At 46.1% G+C, this 21421-nt stretch overlaps 1 protein-coding gene across 1 annotated transcript in view; it reads left to right on the top strand.

The window, feature by feature from the left end:
• Window positions 1–2711: 2711 nt before the first annotated feature.
• LOC142578354 (solute carrier organic anion transporter family member 4C1-like) overlaps window positions 2712–21421 on the top strand; it is an 84510-nt gene continuing 65800 nt past the window's right edge. The window contains exons 1-2 of the mRNA XM_075687751.1: window positions 2712–3071; window positions 16832–16961. Coding sequence (XP_075543866.1) covers window positions 2712–3071; window positions 16832–16961 — 490 coding nt within the window. The remainder of the gene's footprint in view (window positions 3072–16831; window positions 16962–21421) is intronic.

Here is a 21421-nt window from a genome sequence, read left to right as displayed (position 1 = left end):
CAGGGGATGCCCAGTGACCGCAAGATGGCTCGCTCGTTAACACCTTTAGTCAACATCTTATCGACTTCTCGTTGTATCATTTAGCGTTCAGCATGTGAAACACGGTATGGCCGGCGACGTATCGGATTGGCGTCTCCGGTGTAAATACGATGGGTGATCACCGATGTCTGGGCTAAAGGCTGGCCATCCAGGTCAAAAATGTCGCAGTAAGTTTCCAAGAGACGGCAGAGGTCAGCAGCTTGTGCTGGAAGAAGATCAGGCGCAATCATCTTGCTGAGTTCGTCTGTGAGAGTCGGTGAATCGGGGATTCCTGTAGAGGGCGACGGAATTTCGGCGTCAAGAGCCGATATCTCGCAATCGTTCACAGGCGAGATGTCGCCCACAGACGCGCCTCTGGGAAGAATTTGAGTTTAGCAGTTAAAATTAAGGGCAGGAAGCGAAGTCTCATTGCCTGTAACAGTAGCGCGGTATGGGGAACTGCCAAATTTCTTTCAAGCACTATGTCAGCGGTGGCACATAGTACATAGACGCCGTCAGGAAAAGATGGGAACGACAGTACAGAGTGGCGTACGTAGTGGATTGAGGTGACAGGCGGATCTCTTTGGGAGAGCACCACTATGGTTGCGTGACTGGTGGACTATAGAAGCCGTGGGGCAGTTCAATGTGAATGACGATAGACGTGCAATCAAACAGGGCTGAATGGGACGATAAAAATTCTAAGCCAAGTATAACGTAGTAAGGGCATTGTTCTAAAACGGCAAACAAAACGGTTGTGAGGCGCCCCGCAATGCCAATGCGAGCAGTGCACATACCAAGCACGGTAGGCGTTCCTTCATGGGCAACGCGGAGGGTGGGTGATGCAGCTGGTGCGAGAACTTTGTTCAGGCGTCGGAGCCATTGGGCACTCATCACAAATACGCGCACCAGTGCCAATCAGTGCTGGGACACTGACGCCATCGACTAAAACGTCCATCAAGTTTTCTTTGGTCGGCAAAGTGATCAGAGGTTTTTGCGGTCGAGTCCTCAATGCAGCGTCACCTCCGGGAGCCGCATCGCTTAGTTTTCCGGAGGCGGGTGTCGGGACTGCATCGGGGACGGTGGGCCACGAACGTGCGGCGATAGGGAAGATGGTCGGGGAGTTGGTGGCGAACGCGACTGGTGACGTCGGAATGAGGACGAGGGTCTGTTCCAAGGGGCATGAGCGTCATTGCTGGCTGTTAATCGCGGTGCCAATGGAGGCTGGTAACGACGCTCGTTCTGTTTGGATCGATAATAACTGGTGAATGGCGATCGCAGAGGGGATGAGATAGTACAACTGTTACCATGGCGACTAACGGGAGCAATACGCCGGCAGATAAAACAGATTGGCCAATCGTACGTCTGCGGTTCGCCCCACGGCTGGCTTTCGGTAGCGTGCTGGATACCGCGGACCAGTCGATAGACCTGGAGCATGAGACAGCTGAGAAGCGGCAACGGCGCATACACAGAATGAACTCCAAGATTAGCGAGTTCTTCGCAGAATATTGCTTGCACAAATGGTGCTGCAGGCAAGTTGTTCGGCTCACTGGGGTGGGATAAAAGCACTGCCGGAGCCATGCCTTCAATTTCTCGACGCGCTATCCGTGCCATGTCGTCTGGTGATGATGGTCGCTGCATTCATAGCCTGTCGTCAAAAGAGGATGTCGCAACTGCGTACGGCAGACGTGCGAACGGCGTTGCAATCCGGCGGCTATTGGCCTGCTGAAAGTGTTGACAGTATTTTATGATGTCCTGTAATGTTTCACAATTTTCGCACATGAGCAGGTTGAAAGCATCGTCAGAGATTCCCTTCAGTATATGCCCAACCTTGTCTGACTCAGCCATATTACTGTCGGCCTTACGGCACAGAGCCAGCACGTCCTGAATGTAAGAGACGTATGATTCTGTAGATGTCTGGGCGCGGGTCTCTAGTTCTTTCGTAGCAGTGCCCTTCCGTCCGGCGGGACGGCCGAACAAGTCCCTCTGATTTTGTTTGCACGTGTCCCAATCGTTAAGCTCTACCTCGTGGTTTTCATACCACACCTTCGCCGTGCCTTGTAGGTAGAGGATCAAGCTAGCCAGCATAATCGTCGGGTCCCATTTGTTGTTGGCACTTATACGCTCATAGGTGGCGATCCAGTCTTCCACGTCGAGGTAGTCGGTGGCGCAGAACTTTCTTGGATCCCGTGGTTGAACCAGCACAACCGCCGGGATTGTAAGCGTTGATGTGGGCCTCGCTATGTCGAGTCCTGTTTCGTCCGTCCTGTTGTCCAGTCCGAGGTGACGACTACCGCGGAATCCCGGTCACGGCCGCCGCATATCGATGGGGGCGAAATGCGAAAACACCCGTGTACTTAGACGCAGGTGCACGTTAAAGAACCTCAAGTGGTCAAAATTTCTGGAGTCCTCCCCTGATGCGTGCTTATAATCAGAAAATGGTTTGGTACGTAAAAGCCCATCATTCAATTAATTTTTACCGCCCACTGCGGAGCTCCGTTGTTGTTCCTCGTGGATACCCCGCAACTCTCGCCAATTTGTTACGTTGCAGAAGTCACATATAAAGATCTATTTACAATACATACAAGAGAGACAACGATGCATAAACAAGATGGCTGTCGAGACCGATTCTATACCTCTACACGTCAAATTGTCTTCAGACTTGGTGTGGGCTTGGTGGCACCGTGAAGGACGCCATGAAAAACCACTTTCTTCTTCTTGTACAGACGCTGCTCGGACTGACGGGGACCACTCGGAACTGCGACCGGTCTTCGATTGTTCGACACCATGATTCCGGAACGCTGGCTATCCTGCATCATCATGAACAGCACCCCACTGGGCTATCAACACGGCTGACAACGCCAACCTTGCCGCACGTGGATCAAGCATCGAGCACGATCGCCACGCCGCACCTGCGCCGTCCCTTCGGCCAACCAGTGACAGCAGCGACATCGGACGAAGCGTACAAAAGGCCGCAGCAAGCGCAGGCCCTCTTCAGTGGGCTTGGTGGCACCGTGAAGGACGCCATGAAAAACCACTTTCTTCTTCTTGTACAAGTTGGAAAGAAATGTCCTTTTTCTAAGTGTTACAAAAGTGTTGCTATTTGTTTTGTGGTGCTACCGGGCCCTGAGTGTATTTTGTGTTGTGTTTACGAGTGCTTCCGCGTTGTTCGTTCGCTGTTGCTGCTTAGTGGTGACATCGAGGAAAATCCAGGCCCAAATACGCTCGATGAGATCTTAAAAAGGGTTACGGAAATTCAAACCTCGCAACACACTTTAGAAGAAGGATTGCAAGGCGTTCAATCTAGACTGACAGAAATTGAATTTACTCTTACATCGCTTCAACAGTATCATGAAAAGCTGGAGCAGTGCGAACAGCACATCACTGCAATGAGCAAAGATATCCAGAGCCTGAGCAAAAAAATAGACGACATGGAAAACAGAAGCCGTAGGAATAACATTATTATTTATGGGTTAGAAGAAAAAAGCGATGAAGCTAGTAAAGATCTGGAACAAGCGGTAGTCAACGGTGTATTCAAAGACAAACTCGGTGTAGAAACGAGATCAGTCGAGCGTGTACGCCGTATTGGGAAAAAGAACACAAGGCCTGTAATTGTAAGGTTTTACAATTTCACAGAAAAAATGACTGTTCTTCGTAACTGCAAAAAGCTGAAAAATTGTTCGATATCTATATCGGAAGACTTCTCAGCCTCAGTACGTGACATACGCAGGAAATTTTGGCAGTCCTCCAAAGCAGAACGTGACGCTGGTGATAAGGTAGCACTTCTTTTTGATAAGCTTAAAGTGAACGATCAACTATATATGTGGAATGAACTACAGAAATGCAGGCTACCTTTGAACAGCCTACGTCGCGACGACACCGGGAAGTCCATTGCTGACAACGCATGACGAGCAGTTGTAAATTCACTTTCTTTAGTATGTTTTAATGCAAGGAGCATTGTTAATAAAACTCAACAATTAGAAAATATCTTGTTAATTTACTCTCCTGACATTGTCGTCATAACGGAAACATGGCTGCATGCTGGTATTCATGATTCAGAAATAGTTCCTCCCTCTTATTTTCTTCTTCGCTCCGACCGCGACAGTCGCGGGGGCGGAGTCGCTATAGCAGTACGGCAGGGCTTATCTTTTCGCAAAGAGCAAGGTATTCCAGATCATGAAAGTGTGTGGTGCACTGTATATGTCCACGATTCACCTGTGCTCATAGGCGGTATTTATAGGAAACCAAACGCGTCCGACGACTACATAATGAAAATTCACGACTTCCTTTGTGGCAGGTTGAAAGATCGTACTAAGTTAATTCTTACTGGTGATTTTAATCTAGCCACTATTGATTGGAGTACGTTGACCGCCGGCAGCAGAGATGTTAGTAGTTCTGAACTGCTTTTGAACATGGCGTTTAGTTTTTCGTTATCTCAGCTTGTCACAGAGCCAACGCGCATTCAAGGGCAAACATTTTCAATACTAGACCTTGCATTTGTCTCTAATCATCTGACAGCCGACATCACACTCGAAGAGGGCATATCAGATCATAAACTGCTGCTGCTAACAGTTACTATCGGCGCTAGCGGACCAGTTCCAGAATCACGTGTAGCTGTTAAAAACTACAATAGAGCTGACGACGTCAGCATCATCGACTACCTTGAAGTAGCGTTGGAAACCTTTTCCATTGAAAATCATTGTACAGTGAATATTCTATGGCTTAAACTAAAAGACATAATAACACATTGTGAGGAAACGTTCGTTCCCACGCGACTGAAACGTACAAAACGCAGAAACCCATGGATTACGCGTAGTGTGATACACCTAAAAAGAAAACTGCAAAGGATGCGGAAGAAAAAACGTAATCCTGAAGATATTCGCCGGCTTTCTGGTGAGCTAAAAACTGCTTTACGGAAGGCAAGGGATGTTTTTTTTTCAACAACACTAATAAATTTTATGACGCAACACCCACAGAAGTTTTGGCGCTACTTGTCCAGGCCTGAGAACCAAGTGACTCAAATCGATGTAAATGGAATCATAACTGATGAAGCTCACATTGTCACCAACACATTCAACAGATACTTTCAGTCCGTTTTTACACGTACCCCTACACTTACAGAAAGCGAAACTGTGACGGATCCTCCGGTATCAATGTCTGAAGTACCAAGGTAGCACAAAAGAGATACGTAACGTTTTCGTAGCGTTTATCCAAGACGATAAAAACGGGTTAAAGAAGACACGAATGAGAGAACTTCGGCGGGAAAACGTCGGATATCTCTGCTAATGTCCGGCTTAATTGCTTTCTTGAGACGATCTAGAACAGGTCTGCAAGACGTATTCGAAAAGCTGGTCTAGAAATAGCATTGGGAAAGACACAAGTAATCCCTTTGCCAAACTATTCGTAACCAATTTCTAAACGTTTTTAGGACGTTATCAAAAAGCTGGTCTAGAAGCGGTCTTGAAAGGTTTACGATCATCTGAAGCTAATTTTCGCGGGTGACGGGCGCGATGAGACATCGTTGTTCAAAACACGCGTTTAGTTTCGCCTCACGCGACTGGCCTATGCCGCGCAGACGTCGTCAGCCGCACCCGTTGGCACGGCCTAGGCCAATCGCGTGAGGTGAAACTGATCGGATGTTTCGAACAACGATCTCCAATCGCGCCCCAGATGAGTAGAAGCGTCCGTGTTGACTGTAAGAGCCATGGCGCAGTGCCAAGCACTGTTCCCCGCATGGCCGGCGCATCGTCTACCAAGTCGCACGAAAATGAGCCTGTTAGGAATAAGAAATCCTTAATACCGCCTTTAGTAAGCTACGATGCTTACAACCACAATGGGAATGACATCCTGCAAAGAAGAAATGGCCACGTCTTGGCAGGTGGCCAGACCAAGCCCTTCATGCCAAGAGTGCATGAAATGAGAACATTGTGACAAAGCAAGAACACTTTATTAAAATGTAATGCTTATGCAAGGTTCGAACAAACTGTGTTAGAAATGCAAATAGAAATAAAACTACATCAACAATGACAAAAGTCACAGAAAGGATTCGTAATGAACTCGAAAGTGAACATTCACTAGCACATAAACAAAATTCCAAGTACACATACATAAATGAACAGAAAAACCTGGAGTGTACTAAAGTGTCTAATTTATCATAGTAAAGTGCGCGTGCTATTAGATGGACTAGAGTTATGCAGAAGTGACATCGGAGCGAATGGAAGAAGTAGACTGAAAAATGCAAGAGTATGAATTGGATGGTAACTGCCTCCAAGCAATGTTACCAATCATCTAGAAGCTTGAAAAGAGCACAAAAAGAAATACCACCGCATACCATCATAAAACAATCCTGTGACAGAAATAAAAAAAAAATGGGAACAATGCAAAATTGGAAATATTGCCTTTAGGATATATCAAAGAAGGTAATGGCGAGAAAAAAATAACCATAGAACAAAAAAGCACTCAAGTGAAATTAGTACAGAATACTTAAACGGGGGATTCAGTGTAACAATTAAGTGAACACTACTGTAGTACAGCGAACGATGAGACAGTAATGCTGCATCTTGCCACTCCAGAACGTGAGAAATGAATATGCAAGCCTCATATTAGAAACTTACATAAACATGGAAATAAACTGGAATGCACTGGAAGCTGCATTTGTGTAACAAAGGAAGCAATGGTCATAATAAATAGTAAGTGTTTTATCTAAAAAGCCCTTTACAAGAGGCAAAGTTGTACCTCTCTGGCAAAAACAAAGTTGCAACGAATAATTTGCAAGCCAGCAAATACAATAATTAGCACACTGACATGTCCCACTTTGCGCACTTCTCCAGTCTCCTAAAGTAAAAAAAAGCACTCTGAATGAGAAAAACGTTTAACACATGTAGCCCAGAGCAAATTCTTTGCCAGTTCACTCACACTTTCACATCCAAAAACATTTGCCACAAAGTCCAGGCACAGTTCCACTGATGTTTACCAATTCACCCCCACTTTCACGTCCAAAAATATTTGGCACAGTCCAGGCAGAGCTTCATAGATAAACAGCTTGAGAGCATCCTACTGATTATTGTGCAGTCCCGCTGCTGAAAATAGAACTGCCGCACATGCTGGTAGTGGTTTCAATGTAGACACACGTACTTGCTGCCCTGGACAGGTATGCTCAGATATCTGCACTACCATTTTGTCGAAGTAGACACATTGATGCACTACGCTGGTAATTGAAATATTTTGAATGCACAAGTATTGGCTTCACCAGAAAGACTTGCCCACATACCACCACTGGCATATATATGCACTTGCTCTTCACTCAGTAGCATTGAACTTAAAGTGTTCCCTATGTGGGAGCCATGTGTAAAACCGGTGTCACACGACCACTCTCGATCGCGATCAAGCCCGATCCGGATCGAAATTATCGATGCGACTGGCTCACTCTCGTAGCTTGCGCAGAGGAGCCATCACGACCGAGAAATTCGATTTGTAACGGACTGGATAGCGGCTAAAAGAGCCCCGTGTGAAACCGGTACCAAATAATGCACAGACGTACGCTAGGAAAATGTGTTGCACAAGGACAAAGAACTGCGACATGCCCTGTTGTGCGAAGCGCGCGAACAGAACACATGTATATATATATTTAAAAAAAAAACTGCGAGAGCGCTTCGCGAACTCCATGCGCACACATGGCACCCGCACGAACTCGGCAGGCCGCCGTAAAGCGCGAAGGTCGCACAGCGTACATTCCGACACATTTCCCAAACTGCAAACAATCGTACTACCTAAAGCATACAAGTTATTTTATACCAAGAGCATACTCGACTCACGTATGCAGTATGCACAAGCGAGTTATGCAGCGTACATGCTGTATCCATTCGCCAAATAGTAAAATTGATAAGCACAAAGCTACAAGGGACTCAATACATTACTACCATTTGAGGCGTCAAATAAAATCGAATTTGGCCGTTTCATATATTGGACACAATACATGGACACATGTGGTACCCGGTAATACCATGAAATACCCATCACGTGGGTAAAGGGGGCGAAAACACAATCGAGAACCTGAAGCGCAAACGATAAAAGCACGGTATGGTGCACGCAAAATTCTGTCAGTGCGCTGTAGCGCGAGGGAAGAAAATAGGGTGAGCACTTGACCTCACCTTTTGGGATACCGCACTAGTAGTGAATCATTAAAAAAAAGCCTGTTTGAACCAGTTCCCTTGTCTGCAACACTCTTGCTAAACGGGAGACTAAAATACCACGATGATGACTCTATTGCGGAGATCGGCAAGGTGCGCACAGACAGAAATTTTGCCGCCTTTCTTCGCATTCTGCAAAATGCTTTCTTGTTAGGATCACGCATAGCGGCCGACCCCGACGCTAGGGACACACAGGCACGATTTCGTCCCTCTAACTTTCGTCCTTATACTGTCCTTAATGCCATAATTACAGCGTCAGTGAAAAGGCGCCTCACATAACATGACAGTGAACTTGAAGAGCTGATTAGTGCCCTCCACTCCGCGCCCTCCAATTGAAAACACTACTGATTTCCAAATTAATCTACACAAACAGATCGCACAACCCAAACTAATCACAGAACGTCGTTTTCTTGACGGCAAAACCCTGCAACACTTACATGACAAAGGGCAGCGGCAGCACATTCAGAACAGCCGCTATCATACCACATCGCAATGCAAGTGCGATAACGTTATTATGCCCGGCTCAAACAGATCGCACAACCCAAACTAATCACAGAATGTCGTTTTCTTGACAGCAAAGCACTGCAACACTTACATGACAAAGGGCAGCGGCAGCACATTCAGAACAGTCGCAAACAGACCATAGTGCCATGCGAGTGCGATAACGTAACTATGCCCGGCTTCACGAATAACGTGGCCGCCTTGATCAAATAACAATTGAAAACACTACTGATTTCCAAATTAAAACCACACAAACATATCGCACAACCCAAACTGATCACAGAATATCGTTTTCTTGACAGCAAAACACTGCAACACTTACATAGCAAAGGGCAGCGGCAGCACGTTCAGAACAGCCGCAAACACACCACAGCGCAATGCGAGTGCGGTGACGTGACGACGCCATGACGACGCGACTATGCCCCGGCTCGCCCGGCTGCCCGGCATCACGAATCACGTGGCCACCTTGGTCACATGATTTGACGACGGTATCGCCACCTTGCGCAAGGTTGGATCGCGTTGATGGGTTGTTGAATATTGTAGAAGCCGCTAAAGAGGCTGACGCGCCGTGGCGTGGCGGTGGCGTTTTGAGTCGTTTGCAAAACGTATTCACCCCTCGTTTTTAAGCTGTCTGGCTTCCAACGTTATCAAAACGTATTCACCCCTCGTTTTTAAGCTATCTTGTTTGGAACGTCTTTGATGCGTCGATTTTGGTCAAAAATCCTTTTCAGACGTTGAATCCCTTAATACGACGTTTTCAAGACTTTGTGCGCTACCTGGGTAGTCATAACCCAAGAAGGAATACTTAATTTATTGCTTCAGATTGATGTTAAAAAATCTTCAGGTCCTGACAATCTCTCCAGTGCTTTTCTGCGGCGTTACGCAGAACAGATAACTCCTTTCTTGCATGCAATTTTCGTAGCATCACTTCAAACAGCCACCCTGCCGATGGACTGGCTCCGTGCCAAGGTCCTTCCGATTCACAAAGGAGGCAATAAGTTACTGGTAAACACTTACAGGCCGATTTCACTCACTAGTTCTTGTTGTAAAATGATGGAGCATATTATTAGCAAAGCAATTACCACGTACTTAGAAGATAACAATCTACTGTACCCCAAACAACACGGATTTCGCAAAGGTCTTTCTACCGTCACTCAACTCCTCGAAATAACGCATGACTTTGCTACAGTAATTAACTCGAGACTTCAAGTTGACGCAGTATTCATAGACTTTTGCAAAGCATTTGACAGGGTACCCCATCCAAAATTAATTGACAGACTTAAGAATATTGGGATTGACACTAACATAGTACACTGGATAACCGCCTATCTCTCTAACCGCAGCCAGTACTTTAAAATAAATGGTACTGAATCTGAAGAGTTAGATGTCTACTCCGGTGTTCCACAGGGGTCTGTGCTTGGTCCGATTCTTTTTCTAATTTTTGTTAATGACATTCATTCTCAAGTTGAACCTGACGTAACAGTAAGGCTGTTTGCAGATGACTGCGTCATCTACACCACAGTACGGACGATTAATGACCAGATTCGACTTAACTCCTCCTTAACTAACATTGCCAGATGGTGTCAAGAATGGGGAATGGAAATTAACGTAGCAAAAACTTCATCCATGTATATAACTCGAAAAAAGGTACCCTTAAAATTTGCATATCATCTAACGGGATTACATGTAACAGAAGCCGACTCAGTTAAATACTTGGGTGTTACCATCACAAACACATTAAAATGGGACGTTCACATTAAACAGACGTGCACAAAAGCATATAGGCAGCTGGGATACCTTCGCAGGAAACTTGCACTGGCACCTTCCAAAGTTAGGCTAGCAAGTTATAAGGCCCTTGTAAGGCCAATCCTTGAATACGGCAGCATTATCTGGAATCCGCACCAAATCTACCTTCTTAATCAACTGGAGGGAATTCAAAATAAAGCTCTCCGGTTTGTGTATTCGCAGCATTCACGTGACGTCAGCATAACCGCACTACGCAATCGGGCAAACATTCAAACATTGTCACTTCGCCGACGCGTTGCTGCCTTAAAGTTTCTCTACCTTCTTTATCATGACAGCATTAATATAAGCAAACACGAGTACCTAAAACCACCATACCAGCGCTCAGCCAGAACAAACCATGACAAGAGTATCAGGCCATATACCTCCCGCTGTAATACATTCAAGTATTCCTTGTTTCCGTCAGTCATAGAATTATGGAATAAACTGCCACAAGACATTGTGTCCTTGGAATCTGTTATCACATTTTCTGTCAAGATTGAAAATTTTTTTTGATCAGCAGGTTGCGCCGTTGTAGAAAGGAAAAAAAAAAAGGGGGGGGGGGACTGCGCACGGAGTGTATGTTTCATGTGGATGCTGACCGCAGTTCTTGTAGTGTATGCTTTTACTGTGTATGCCGCTTGCAGTTATTCCAAAATCAGTGTATAACGCGCACCCTTTCCTGTACTGTTTAGTACAGGAACAGTCTGTACTGTTTTAGGACTTTCGTTTCTTTCATTTTCGGATCTTTTTTTTTTGCTGGCAATCTGTACTTTTCGTTGTTGTTTTTCTTTGTTGTTCCCACTCCTGTAAGAGCCTGTAAAGGCTTACAGTATTAATAAAATAAAATAAATAAATAAATAAATAGACTGTCGCAACCATATATATATATATATGTATGGGAGACTGCCATCGAGTGACTGATATTTTGAAACTATTTCGAGAAAGTAGCGTTGATTAGCACTTTACGTGCAATGTACCGTAAAATAATGATTAATAGTTTTTTTTTTCAGACTTAAAGTAGAAGTGTCTGACTGGAGTTATTATCCGTGATCAGCAACAGTCCGTCCTGAATTCTACTTCCTGCCACTATAGGATTGCAAAGAACGGCATTATCGTGTCTTGCCTGTGGCCGAGGGTAGATGCCACTGCTTTTAAAATCATCGTCATCATCATTATTTTTGTGCCTACATATGTGACAGAGCGAAGAGGCAAGAACTCTATCTTCTGTGTTTGGTTAACTAGATGGTCATCCGCACGCGAATGATAAGATGTATGCTGTCTGCCTCCGTTTCTATACCTCCGTTTCTATATATATATATATATATATATATATATATATATATATATATATATATATATATATATATATATATATATATATATATTAAGGTATAAAAACGGAGGCAGACAGCATACATCTTATCATACGCGTGCGGATGACCATCCAGTTAACCAAACACAGAAGATAGAGTTCTTGCCTCTTGCCTCCGTTTCTATACCTCCGTTTCTATATATATATATATATATATATATATATATTAAGGTATAAAAACGGAGGCAGACAGCATACATCTTATCATACGCGTGCGGATGACCATCCAGTTAACCAAACACAGAAGATAGAGTTCTTGCCTCTTCGCTCTGTCACATATGTAGGCACAAAAATATATATGGGATATATATATATATATATATATATATATATATATATATATATATATATATATATATATATATATATATATATATATATATCCCATGGTTGATTTCGATTGTGAGTAATGACAGATGTGCTCGTTGCGTGCGGTTTACGTTCATCTTCTCTGTACTTTCTTTCTATCCATGTGTAACTAACAAATGAACGATGGAACACGGAGCGTGAAACAAAAAAAAAACACCCACCCACACACGCAGGCATTCCCGCATATACAGTGGAACGCACATCCCGCGTACACAACGGAACGCACATAGAGTTTACGAATTCTCATTTACCTACCGCTGGTATGTCTAAGCGCCTCATAGTAGCTTGCAATACAGGATAATGACATCGTCACGATCTGATTAAGGACGTCCCGCAGCACAAGCGAGGGTCAAGACGCATGTTTAAGGTGGCGTTTAAGACAGCCCCATAACGCAACCTATCTAACCAAACCTACAAGAAAGTAAACGACGCTTTGCCATGCAAACTCTATCAGAACGCCTGGGAACTTCGTCATCCTGGTGAAACGACGAATTTACGAGGAAAAAAACATCATGAGCCATTCCACTCTGGGAAGGTGGAGGACCAGCGAAGCTGTTTAGCACACGACACACAATGGCATAGCATTTTCAGCAAAGGTACGAACATGTTTATTGTCGTGATCGATGGTCATCGTGACGCACACACATTCTCGTATCACCTCAATTGTTAAATGACAATGAATGACTCATACACCGTGAAGCAATGGTCCATCGTCATCATTATCAGTCTATTTTCGTCCACTGCAGGATGAAAGCCTCTCCCCGAGATCTCCAATTACCCCTGTTCTGCGCCAACCGATACCAACTTGAGCCTGCAAATTTTCTAATTTCATCATCCTACCTAGTTTTCTGCCGTCCTCGACTGCGCTTCCCTTTTCCTGACACACATTCTGTAACTCTAATGGTCCACCTTTTATCCATCCTACGCACTACATGGTCTGCCCAGCTCTATTTATCTCTTCGTGTCACCGCAAATAAAAAAAAAGCTTTAACGCGGCCTCCCCATTACGACGAGAGAAATTGAATTCTACGCTGGAATGCTGAGCGACAACGGAGCCATCTGTGGAAGAAGACGATACTCGAGCTATTGCTGATGATGATAGTGGCTGTTGATGGTGACGATAGTTTCCTTTCGCCAATGAATGGCTCATGCCCCCTCAATCAATGAGTGGCAAGGGAACCAGCTGTGGAAGAAGATGACGACGACGAATGCGCGAGCAGTGACACGATCGAGCGCGTTCTCGCGGTTGCGCTGAGGGGCGCCAACGAGCTAGTTCGCCGGTTGTTCGCGGACGACAGAAATGCCGTAGCCATATGCAGCATCTCTTTTAAAAAAACATTTTGCCACATGTCGCGACGTTGCCTTTTTCTTTCCTTTTTTTACTTGGCTGTGCATCCACTACAAGAAACGAAAATAGCAGCCTACATTGAACAGCCATAACGCATGATTAACCCCCAAGCATTATCATCAAAACATTTGAAACGCTCGAGCAGGGCACTTGTCACCGCGTGCTTCGTGACAGCGCAGCTCACGCTTGGACAAGTCACGCGCTACGCGCCCAACGTTCGTGCTACGAAGAAGAAGGCAGCAGGTCCCAGAGCCGTTCGCTCTGTCATTTTCTCTCGGCTGTTCATCCGGTAAGTGCACGAACAACGATGACAGGTGCGTTCCACGGTCGTATGTGCATATATGTCTCCATCGCGGGCATAGATGCCAGACCGCTTACGTGGACTCCGTAGCTGCAACAGTGTAGGTCGAGTCGCCTCGACCTCCTGTCAGAGTCGGCTAAGCTTTACCTGCCGCATTCACTTATTTACCTAACGGTCGACGCTGACCGATTGTTGAGTCGGGTTGAGCCAGCCAGACTGAACCAGGGTGCGATGCTCTTGCATCGCGCCCTGGTTCGGTTTGGCTGGCTGTCCGTATCGGGCCAATGAATCCTGTCCGTATTGGGCCAGCGTTCATTGGCCAGCAACGAAGCGCAGCTGTGTTACCTCGCCTCGACGCAGTAGTGTGTCGCCGCGATTTCGGCCTGATTAGTTTTATCTGTGAACCTTAGGCCTAATGGGAAAGAGCCCACGTAAACAAAGAAAGCTTGGTTGGGTTGTCATAGCCCGACGTTTCACTCGACCTGCTCGCGTCGGTTTCATCTAAAAGAATGCCTAGAAGGTACGACTCGACTCGTAAGGTATTCCCGCTACTGTCCTGATTGTGGCTTCGTGGCACAACACACAAGCGGAGCATGTGAGCCTCGTTTTCTCACGCGCGTCCAGGGTGGTTGGAGGAGGGGGGGTATTCTCTAATCGACTGCTGTCCATTTCGGGCAACTGTGATTGGCAGGATTCAGACGTAGGGCGAGGAGGAGGTAGGCTGGGTCTGCTTGTCTCTTCCTCGCTCGTACAGCTCGAGCCAATAAACACTTCAGCAGCGGCCGTGATGGACAGTCCACTAGGCGATTAAAGTTGAAGACTGAGCGTGTTGGTACAGCGTACTACAAAGTAAATCTAGTATACAAGGAACAAGGCGGTATGTTCTTTTGACGCCAAAGCCTTATATTACTTTATTCATCACAAAGAGCTCTTGTTTTGCATTGAGCAATGTATTGATGAATATGGAAAAGTTGCTTTTTAATATGATTCACAGATGCAAGTTGAAGCCTTTGTTAAATTTGTTGTCTATGTATTTAAGGTCCACCTACATGTCTTGTAATGTATACATTTTCCTTCAAAGTCAAGGAATATGTATAGGCTCGTCTATCGCAGCGATTAAGAGTGACTTGTTTCTAGTAAACATAAGACACGGCAGGGACGCCTCAAGAATTTGCGAGTTGCTCGCGTGTTCAGATTTGTAGATGATTGATGGTTATTTAGTCCTAGTTGACCCTGATGAAAACAGCGCTCAGACACCGTTGAGACGCGCAGAAAGAATTTTCAGTGAGCGTCTAGAGCCACTCGTCATCACAAGTGAAGAGCCAGACAGTGGATCCTTTATAGTTCGTTGACTTAAAGCTGGGATCTCCGTACGCGGCACGTTTCTTGGCAATATGAACCGCACACAAGTAAGCCTATTTTTCCATTCAAATCTGCGCATCCTAAGGTAGAACGAGCCATACTTAGGTCTTGCTGCAATAATGCGTTAAAAATAATCATGCCATGCTTTTTAAAATAATTCACAGATGCAAGTTGAAGCCTTTGTTAAATCCGCCATCTTTCGGGAGCAAACGCGTATGTTGGCTTATGACAGCAAGCTGTCTTTCCCGTGTTTTGGTATCTGTTGCACAATCATTGCTAAAAGAAAGTCGCAACCACGCAACTATTATCTGGGCAGGAGCCAGCCCAAGCAGGCGCAATGAAATAGTGATGCCGTATATTCATTCCATCGCGCACCGTGTAAAGAAAATTGGCAAACAGTGCAATGTACAAGTGGTCTTTCGTCTCGTGGAAAAATTCCTGAGCATGTGTGCGAAGGTAAATCCAGATGCTACACGGAAAATGAGGCTGTGAAAAACAACACAGGAAAAAGTTCGTTGGGTGGACTGAGGGAGTGGTACATTCTGTACTACTATCGTGCGGCAGAAAGTGTCGGACATACTGGGCGCTGTCTGAACGCAATATTAAAGGAGCATAGCTATAATGTTTCAAGAGCAGTCGCCGAACACCTCTGGATTCATTGTAGAGATTGCAGATGTAAGCTAATCTTTGAGAACTGCATGATTGTGAGCAAAGGTAGCAGCCAAATGACGCGAGAGATTATCGAAGGCGCCAAGACTGCGCACACGGGAAGTATGTGCGAAAGGATGCCACGTCTGTTTCCCTTGGTGCAAAAGAAATTGATTTCCTCATGGCCTAATCTGAAATTTCGTGCTCTCGTGCTTCCTTTTTAGTGCAATGTCAAGCACAGCGAAATGATTATGTGACAAAAAGGGCTTGGTATTGGTGGATGGTCCTTTTTGTAACTTTCTAAAATTTTATTTTTGTGGTTCTTACCATTTGAGTATCTTCTTATATTTATTCCGCTGGCAAGGGAATAAATCGATAGTTGTAAGTAGCGCTCCGTTGTGCTTCTCTTTGTGTGTACCGTTAAAATGTTGCGCAATCGAACGTCTAGTATACCAATAGGCGGACTCTTACGGCGAATTCGGCAAATCGCACCCGTGCTCAGCGGCGCAACGGGGCGCCAGCATTAATAATTACAATAAGTACACCATAATGCCATAGTGTCGCAGATGCGCACTGTGAGAGAAGTCTCTCTGTAGGCTTCGTAGCGTTGCCCGTTGTACATGAAACAATGTATATATAGCGTTCCCGCCGAATGGCTATGTGCAAACTGTTATAGGACACACCGGGGTGTTGTTCTTGCTATTCTGGGCATTACGGAAACGTTTGAATTTGCCCTTTATCGCTGACTGGCCGCTGCGGTCAAGGGAGCAGCGGACCCTTAGCCATCTCGTCTCACGTCCGGCTAGAGACCTTCAAAAGCGGCGTGCCAGTGCTATAGGTCACAAGTGCCACACCCGCATTTGCTCGCGACGCGCGGTCGTATACGCAATGGGGCGCATGGTGCCAATTCTCACTGCTCGCGCGCGCATGCTCGCAGGTAGCAAGACAAGCTGGCGAGTCCAGCGCGCGGACAAGACGACGAGCCTGCTGGGGCGGCGTCGGTGGCTGACGCAAGCGCTCCCCACGCGGCGCCCAAGGCACACAAGAAAGGAAAGAAGCATGGACACAAAGGTAATTCCACCATTGCTTACGAGGAAGGCACGGCGGAAGCTATATATCAACTTATAGCTCGTGTATGGACAATGCTATGGTTTTGGTCTGTGGGCGCCTCTGTGTTGTAACCCATGTTTTGTCGGCAAGAGCGCTTCCGGTGTGTTAGGCCCTGTGGCAACAATGGGCGCACTGCATGCTACTGAGGCAAGCACGTCTGCGCGAGCACGTTCCTGGCCTCGAATGATCAGAAAGTGGCCCCCAAGGGCAGCGCGTCGACAAATGGGTCACGCTGTTATGCATGACTTTCATCCTTGCTTCGTAATGAGTCCGCTGTTTTAATAATATAATGCATGATCGTGTAAAAGCTGCAGTAAATTTAAAGGAAAGTAATTTAAAGGAAAGCTCGTATGAAATCCAATTGGATTAGATTGATTACGTGCGTTAACCACACACGGCGAATAAATAGGAATTTGCTGACAGGCATCACACGCGGCCGAGGACCACTTGTCGGCAAACGGACTCACCAGTCGACTCGCTCAGACTCACTCAGTCTGACTCCTGAGCCTGAGAGAGTCCAGTTGAGTGAAATTTTGGCGAGTCTGAGTCCCGAATGAACATGGTTGAGTAGGATTTTGGTTCGTCTCAGCCCGAGTGAGCCTTAAACAAAAATAATACATAAGTATGTGTTTTGTGGGTGAGTGTGAGTAGAGTTTCGTATATTTTCTCGACCCACGCGGCAACCACACGTGGCCGGTAGCCGCACGCGCTGGCATGAAGCTATAGCGATGCACGCTTGGCGGTTGGGCAACGCCAGGAGCGGGTGTGCCGGCGCGCATCGCACGGATTCGTTGAGATAGCATCTGTTATGACGGCGTCGGCGAATAGTAAGCTCACGCCGACGTAGCTAGCGCCGTCAAGCCCGGTAAAGCCTCGTGGCTGGTGCCCACCTAATTATCAGTTATCCTGGCTCTTGAGTTCTAATGTTCTGCAGAAGGATAAGGAAGATGTGATACTCTTAGATTTCTTGGGCTCTCGGAGCGAACAAGCTGTAACGGCGGTATCTTCGAGGAATACACGTTTTCTCCGATGAATACGTATGCACAATCACTTGACAACGCGTTTCCTGCGCAGCCAGCCGTTAACACCGCAGCTCCATTCCGGCTCCATTCGCAGTGATTTAGGCCCTATAGAGTAAGACGAACAGGAGCATATAAACTGGACAGATAAGGTCATCAAACTATATATATAGCGCAGGAACCGATCTCTTTGTCTGCCAGCTGTGGCTGCCGAGCGACACTGCTGTCAAAGATTGGACAGTAAAACGCGCGCCCATCATCGGATGGGCTCGAAGTCTTCCCCGGATAGCTTTAATGGCATTCTTTCATTCCTACCAGGCACTCTTCGGTTGGTACATACGTACGTTTTTGTCTCTCCTCGCTTGGGACCTCTTCAATAAGAAAAAAATATCCCTTGGTAGAATTTCTACCAGGATCAGCCCGGGCCGGCTGCTGTGCCTATTAGTCCACCAACGCATGCGTGAAAGCAGTAAATAATAAAGTGCGCGTCAGTTGGCCAGATCCTTTCCTGGTGTCTACTCGTTAGCTGTTTAAAAAGTTGTGCAACATTATACCGCCTTGGCGACCAGACCAGAAGATTGTAACGTTTCTTTGTCGGCATACAAGAAACCAGTCCTCATTCCATCGACGTCGCCGCGCAATAGTCTTCGGTGTAGCATATCCCGCACGTGCATCTATTTTATTTATTTTTTGCCGAATGTTCGTCAGTATGCTACTGCTATTTTTTTTTCAAGTGCATATTTTTTCCTGTGGATTGTGATTGCATGATTGAAGATTTGGTTTTGTGTTAATATTGTATTATTGATTTATATTACTTATTCCTAGGATAACCGCATTGAGTGTATATAAAATTACCTTGTCTTGAGTTTTGGATAGGAAATGTTGCTTACCTATTTGCTTGCTTGCCGAGATGTTTCGGAGCTAAAGCCTCCGTGAGGCTGTTGAACCTCTTGCTTTCGCTTCTATTTCTATAAGCCTATAAATTAAAGAAAGAAAGAATGAAAGAAGGAAGGAAAGAAAGAAAGGACGCAATGTATTAGTAACAGTAGGAAACTCATCGAGATTCGTTTTCGGTTTTCCGGCGCTTTAGCCTTAAAGGGGCCCTGAACCACTTCTCGAGCTTGGTGAAATAATAGTCCACAAGTAATATGCGCTTCTGTGAAAATCTCGGCGAAGTTTTGCTTTGGGACGCGGTGCGTGGAGCTCGCAAGTGGAGCGCGAAATGGCCTTTCTCTCAAACGCTCTCTTTTCAAACAGAAACCTGCTCCTCACTACCTTCTGCACGCTTCATTTCGTAATAAAGCAGATTCCAATACGCGGCTGCTATTGGTAGCTGCGGTCGGCTACGTAGCGCAGATACCGCAACCGCCGCAGGGTGCCGCCACGAGTCCACTGGCTAAGCGCACTGAGGCTCGCTGTGGCCAACCGCGTTTGGCTTACGTTTAGCGCGTCGTAGACACCAAAGGCGGAAGTTGTGGCGTCTACGTTAACAACCAAATTAAATTTGAACTGCGCGCAACGGGGAAATTTAGAAGGCGGAGAGTTGTGGGCACGCCCCACACCGTCGTGTCATTCGTAGTCAGGGTTGCCAGGTTTGGCGATTTCTCGCCAAAACGCCTGCGTTCAGGGGCTCCTGGCGACCTAAAATCGTGCTTGGCCACTTGGCTACTTTCTGGCTGCTTTTGGCGGTGGTAATTGGTATAGGCAGTGTCCGAATCACACTGCCCCCGACGACTCCATGAAAGCAACAGCCCCAAGCACCAGACCTTGAAAGCAAATTCAAGAGCTGAAGATATATCATAGCCGCCGTATGGCCAGTGGGCCTATTCGACTTGTGCTGGGCTGTCCAGGACTGCCCGAGATGCTTCATGTGCAACACTCGTTGGCTGAAATCAACATTTCGGGCAGCCCGGGACTGTCGTGGACGGATAATTCAACATAATTCAAAAGGCTCCAAGCAGCTCCCTCTGAATAACAAGAATTAACCAGTCTTACAGGAAACGCTTTTGCGTCCTTAGTGTGACGGAAGCAATAGGTGGTGTCCAAATGTCACCCCCAGCGACGGTTACCTCTGCAGAGCATCTCGAAGACAGTGGTTCTTCACGCCAGACGCGATCGGCTGCAAGCGAAAACGCGTCATGACATCCATGACTTTACAGGTGTCGATGCCTTTGTGACTTTGCGACTGCGTACAAGGGAGAGAAGTGTGTGACGTCATACGGTTCGCACAGGAACGTTTGAAGTTAAGTCATAGTCATGTAAGGACGGCGTGCAGGGAGTTTATTGTACTGAAACTGGCAACACCGCTTCGGCTATGAGAAAGCACGAAAGTGGGCGGCGAAAATTATCAAAGAACGTCAGCTGGGTCATTATGCTAAATTATGACACAATAACATATATGCTAACATTTGTTTTGTTCCGCTATTTTTGTTTGCTATCAATGAAGCAGGAAACTACAGGTCTTCCTCGCGTTTTTCTTCATTATTCCCGCGTCAAAAGTTGGCAGTTGTTGGTTTGTCGCACCGTGGCTACTTTTTTGGCTTCCAATTAAAGCTTTTGTCGCATTTGGCGACTTCTTTGGCCACTTTTCGAAATTTTTCGGCTACTTTTGCCCCTCGAAGAGCTGGCAACCCTGTAATCGCAGTGCAATACATTGAAGAAACGGGGGCACAGCGGAGGCCGCGTTTTGTTGCAAATAACTGTGCTTCTGCTCAACGCATTGAAGTAGTTTTTGCGGCAAAGTATTTCTGAAACAGCCTATTTTCACTTCAAATGTCTTTCTCCGCTGCGATAAAGAGTGATTCAGGGCCCCTTTAACAAGAGAGGATCTACTACTTGTACCTGGCGTCCATGCCACGCGCGCTGCTCTATCTCGGAGGCCAAATGCTCTATACCAAATACTTCGTATTTGGTATAGATGGAGAAATACAAATTTCAATGATGATCATGAGCATTTGCGTAAATCATTTGCATGAGCATTTGCGCATCGTCCTTGGTGCGCGGATAATACGGATACAGCGTTGGATTAGGCCGACGCTGGTGTCATCTGGCGTACACTGTGCGTGTGCTTTGTGAACATTTACACCTATAGGTGGTGCCACGTCAATTTGTGCCCACGGGGGAGTTTTGCGCGGTTGCTGTGTTAGCACAACACGCTATGGAGTCACGTTGCGTCACGCGCTATAGTGCTATATTACGAGAACATGTTGCACTGTAATTTAGCTCTCTATTGTCACAGAGAATGAGGTCCTGAACCCACTTCAGCAAAAATTAACTGGAACACTAAGGCTATATTATAGCAAATTTTGGAGATGCATATCGATCCCGATAGTAGCAGCCTTAGGATTTATTTTAAGCAGACATTACCTAAATACTGCTCGGCTAGTATTTCAAGTTTGTAAC

Source organism: Dermacentor variabilis, chromosome 4 (genome assembly GCF_050947875.1).
Source record: "Dermacentor variabilis isolate Ectoservices chromosome 4, ASM5094787v1, whole genome shotgun sequence".
Lineage (NCBI taxonomy): Eukaryota > Metazoa > Arthropoda > Arachnida > Ixodida > Ixodidae > Dermacentor > Dermacentor variabilis.
This window is presented reverse-complemented; position numbering and strand designations above follow the sequence as displayed.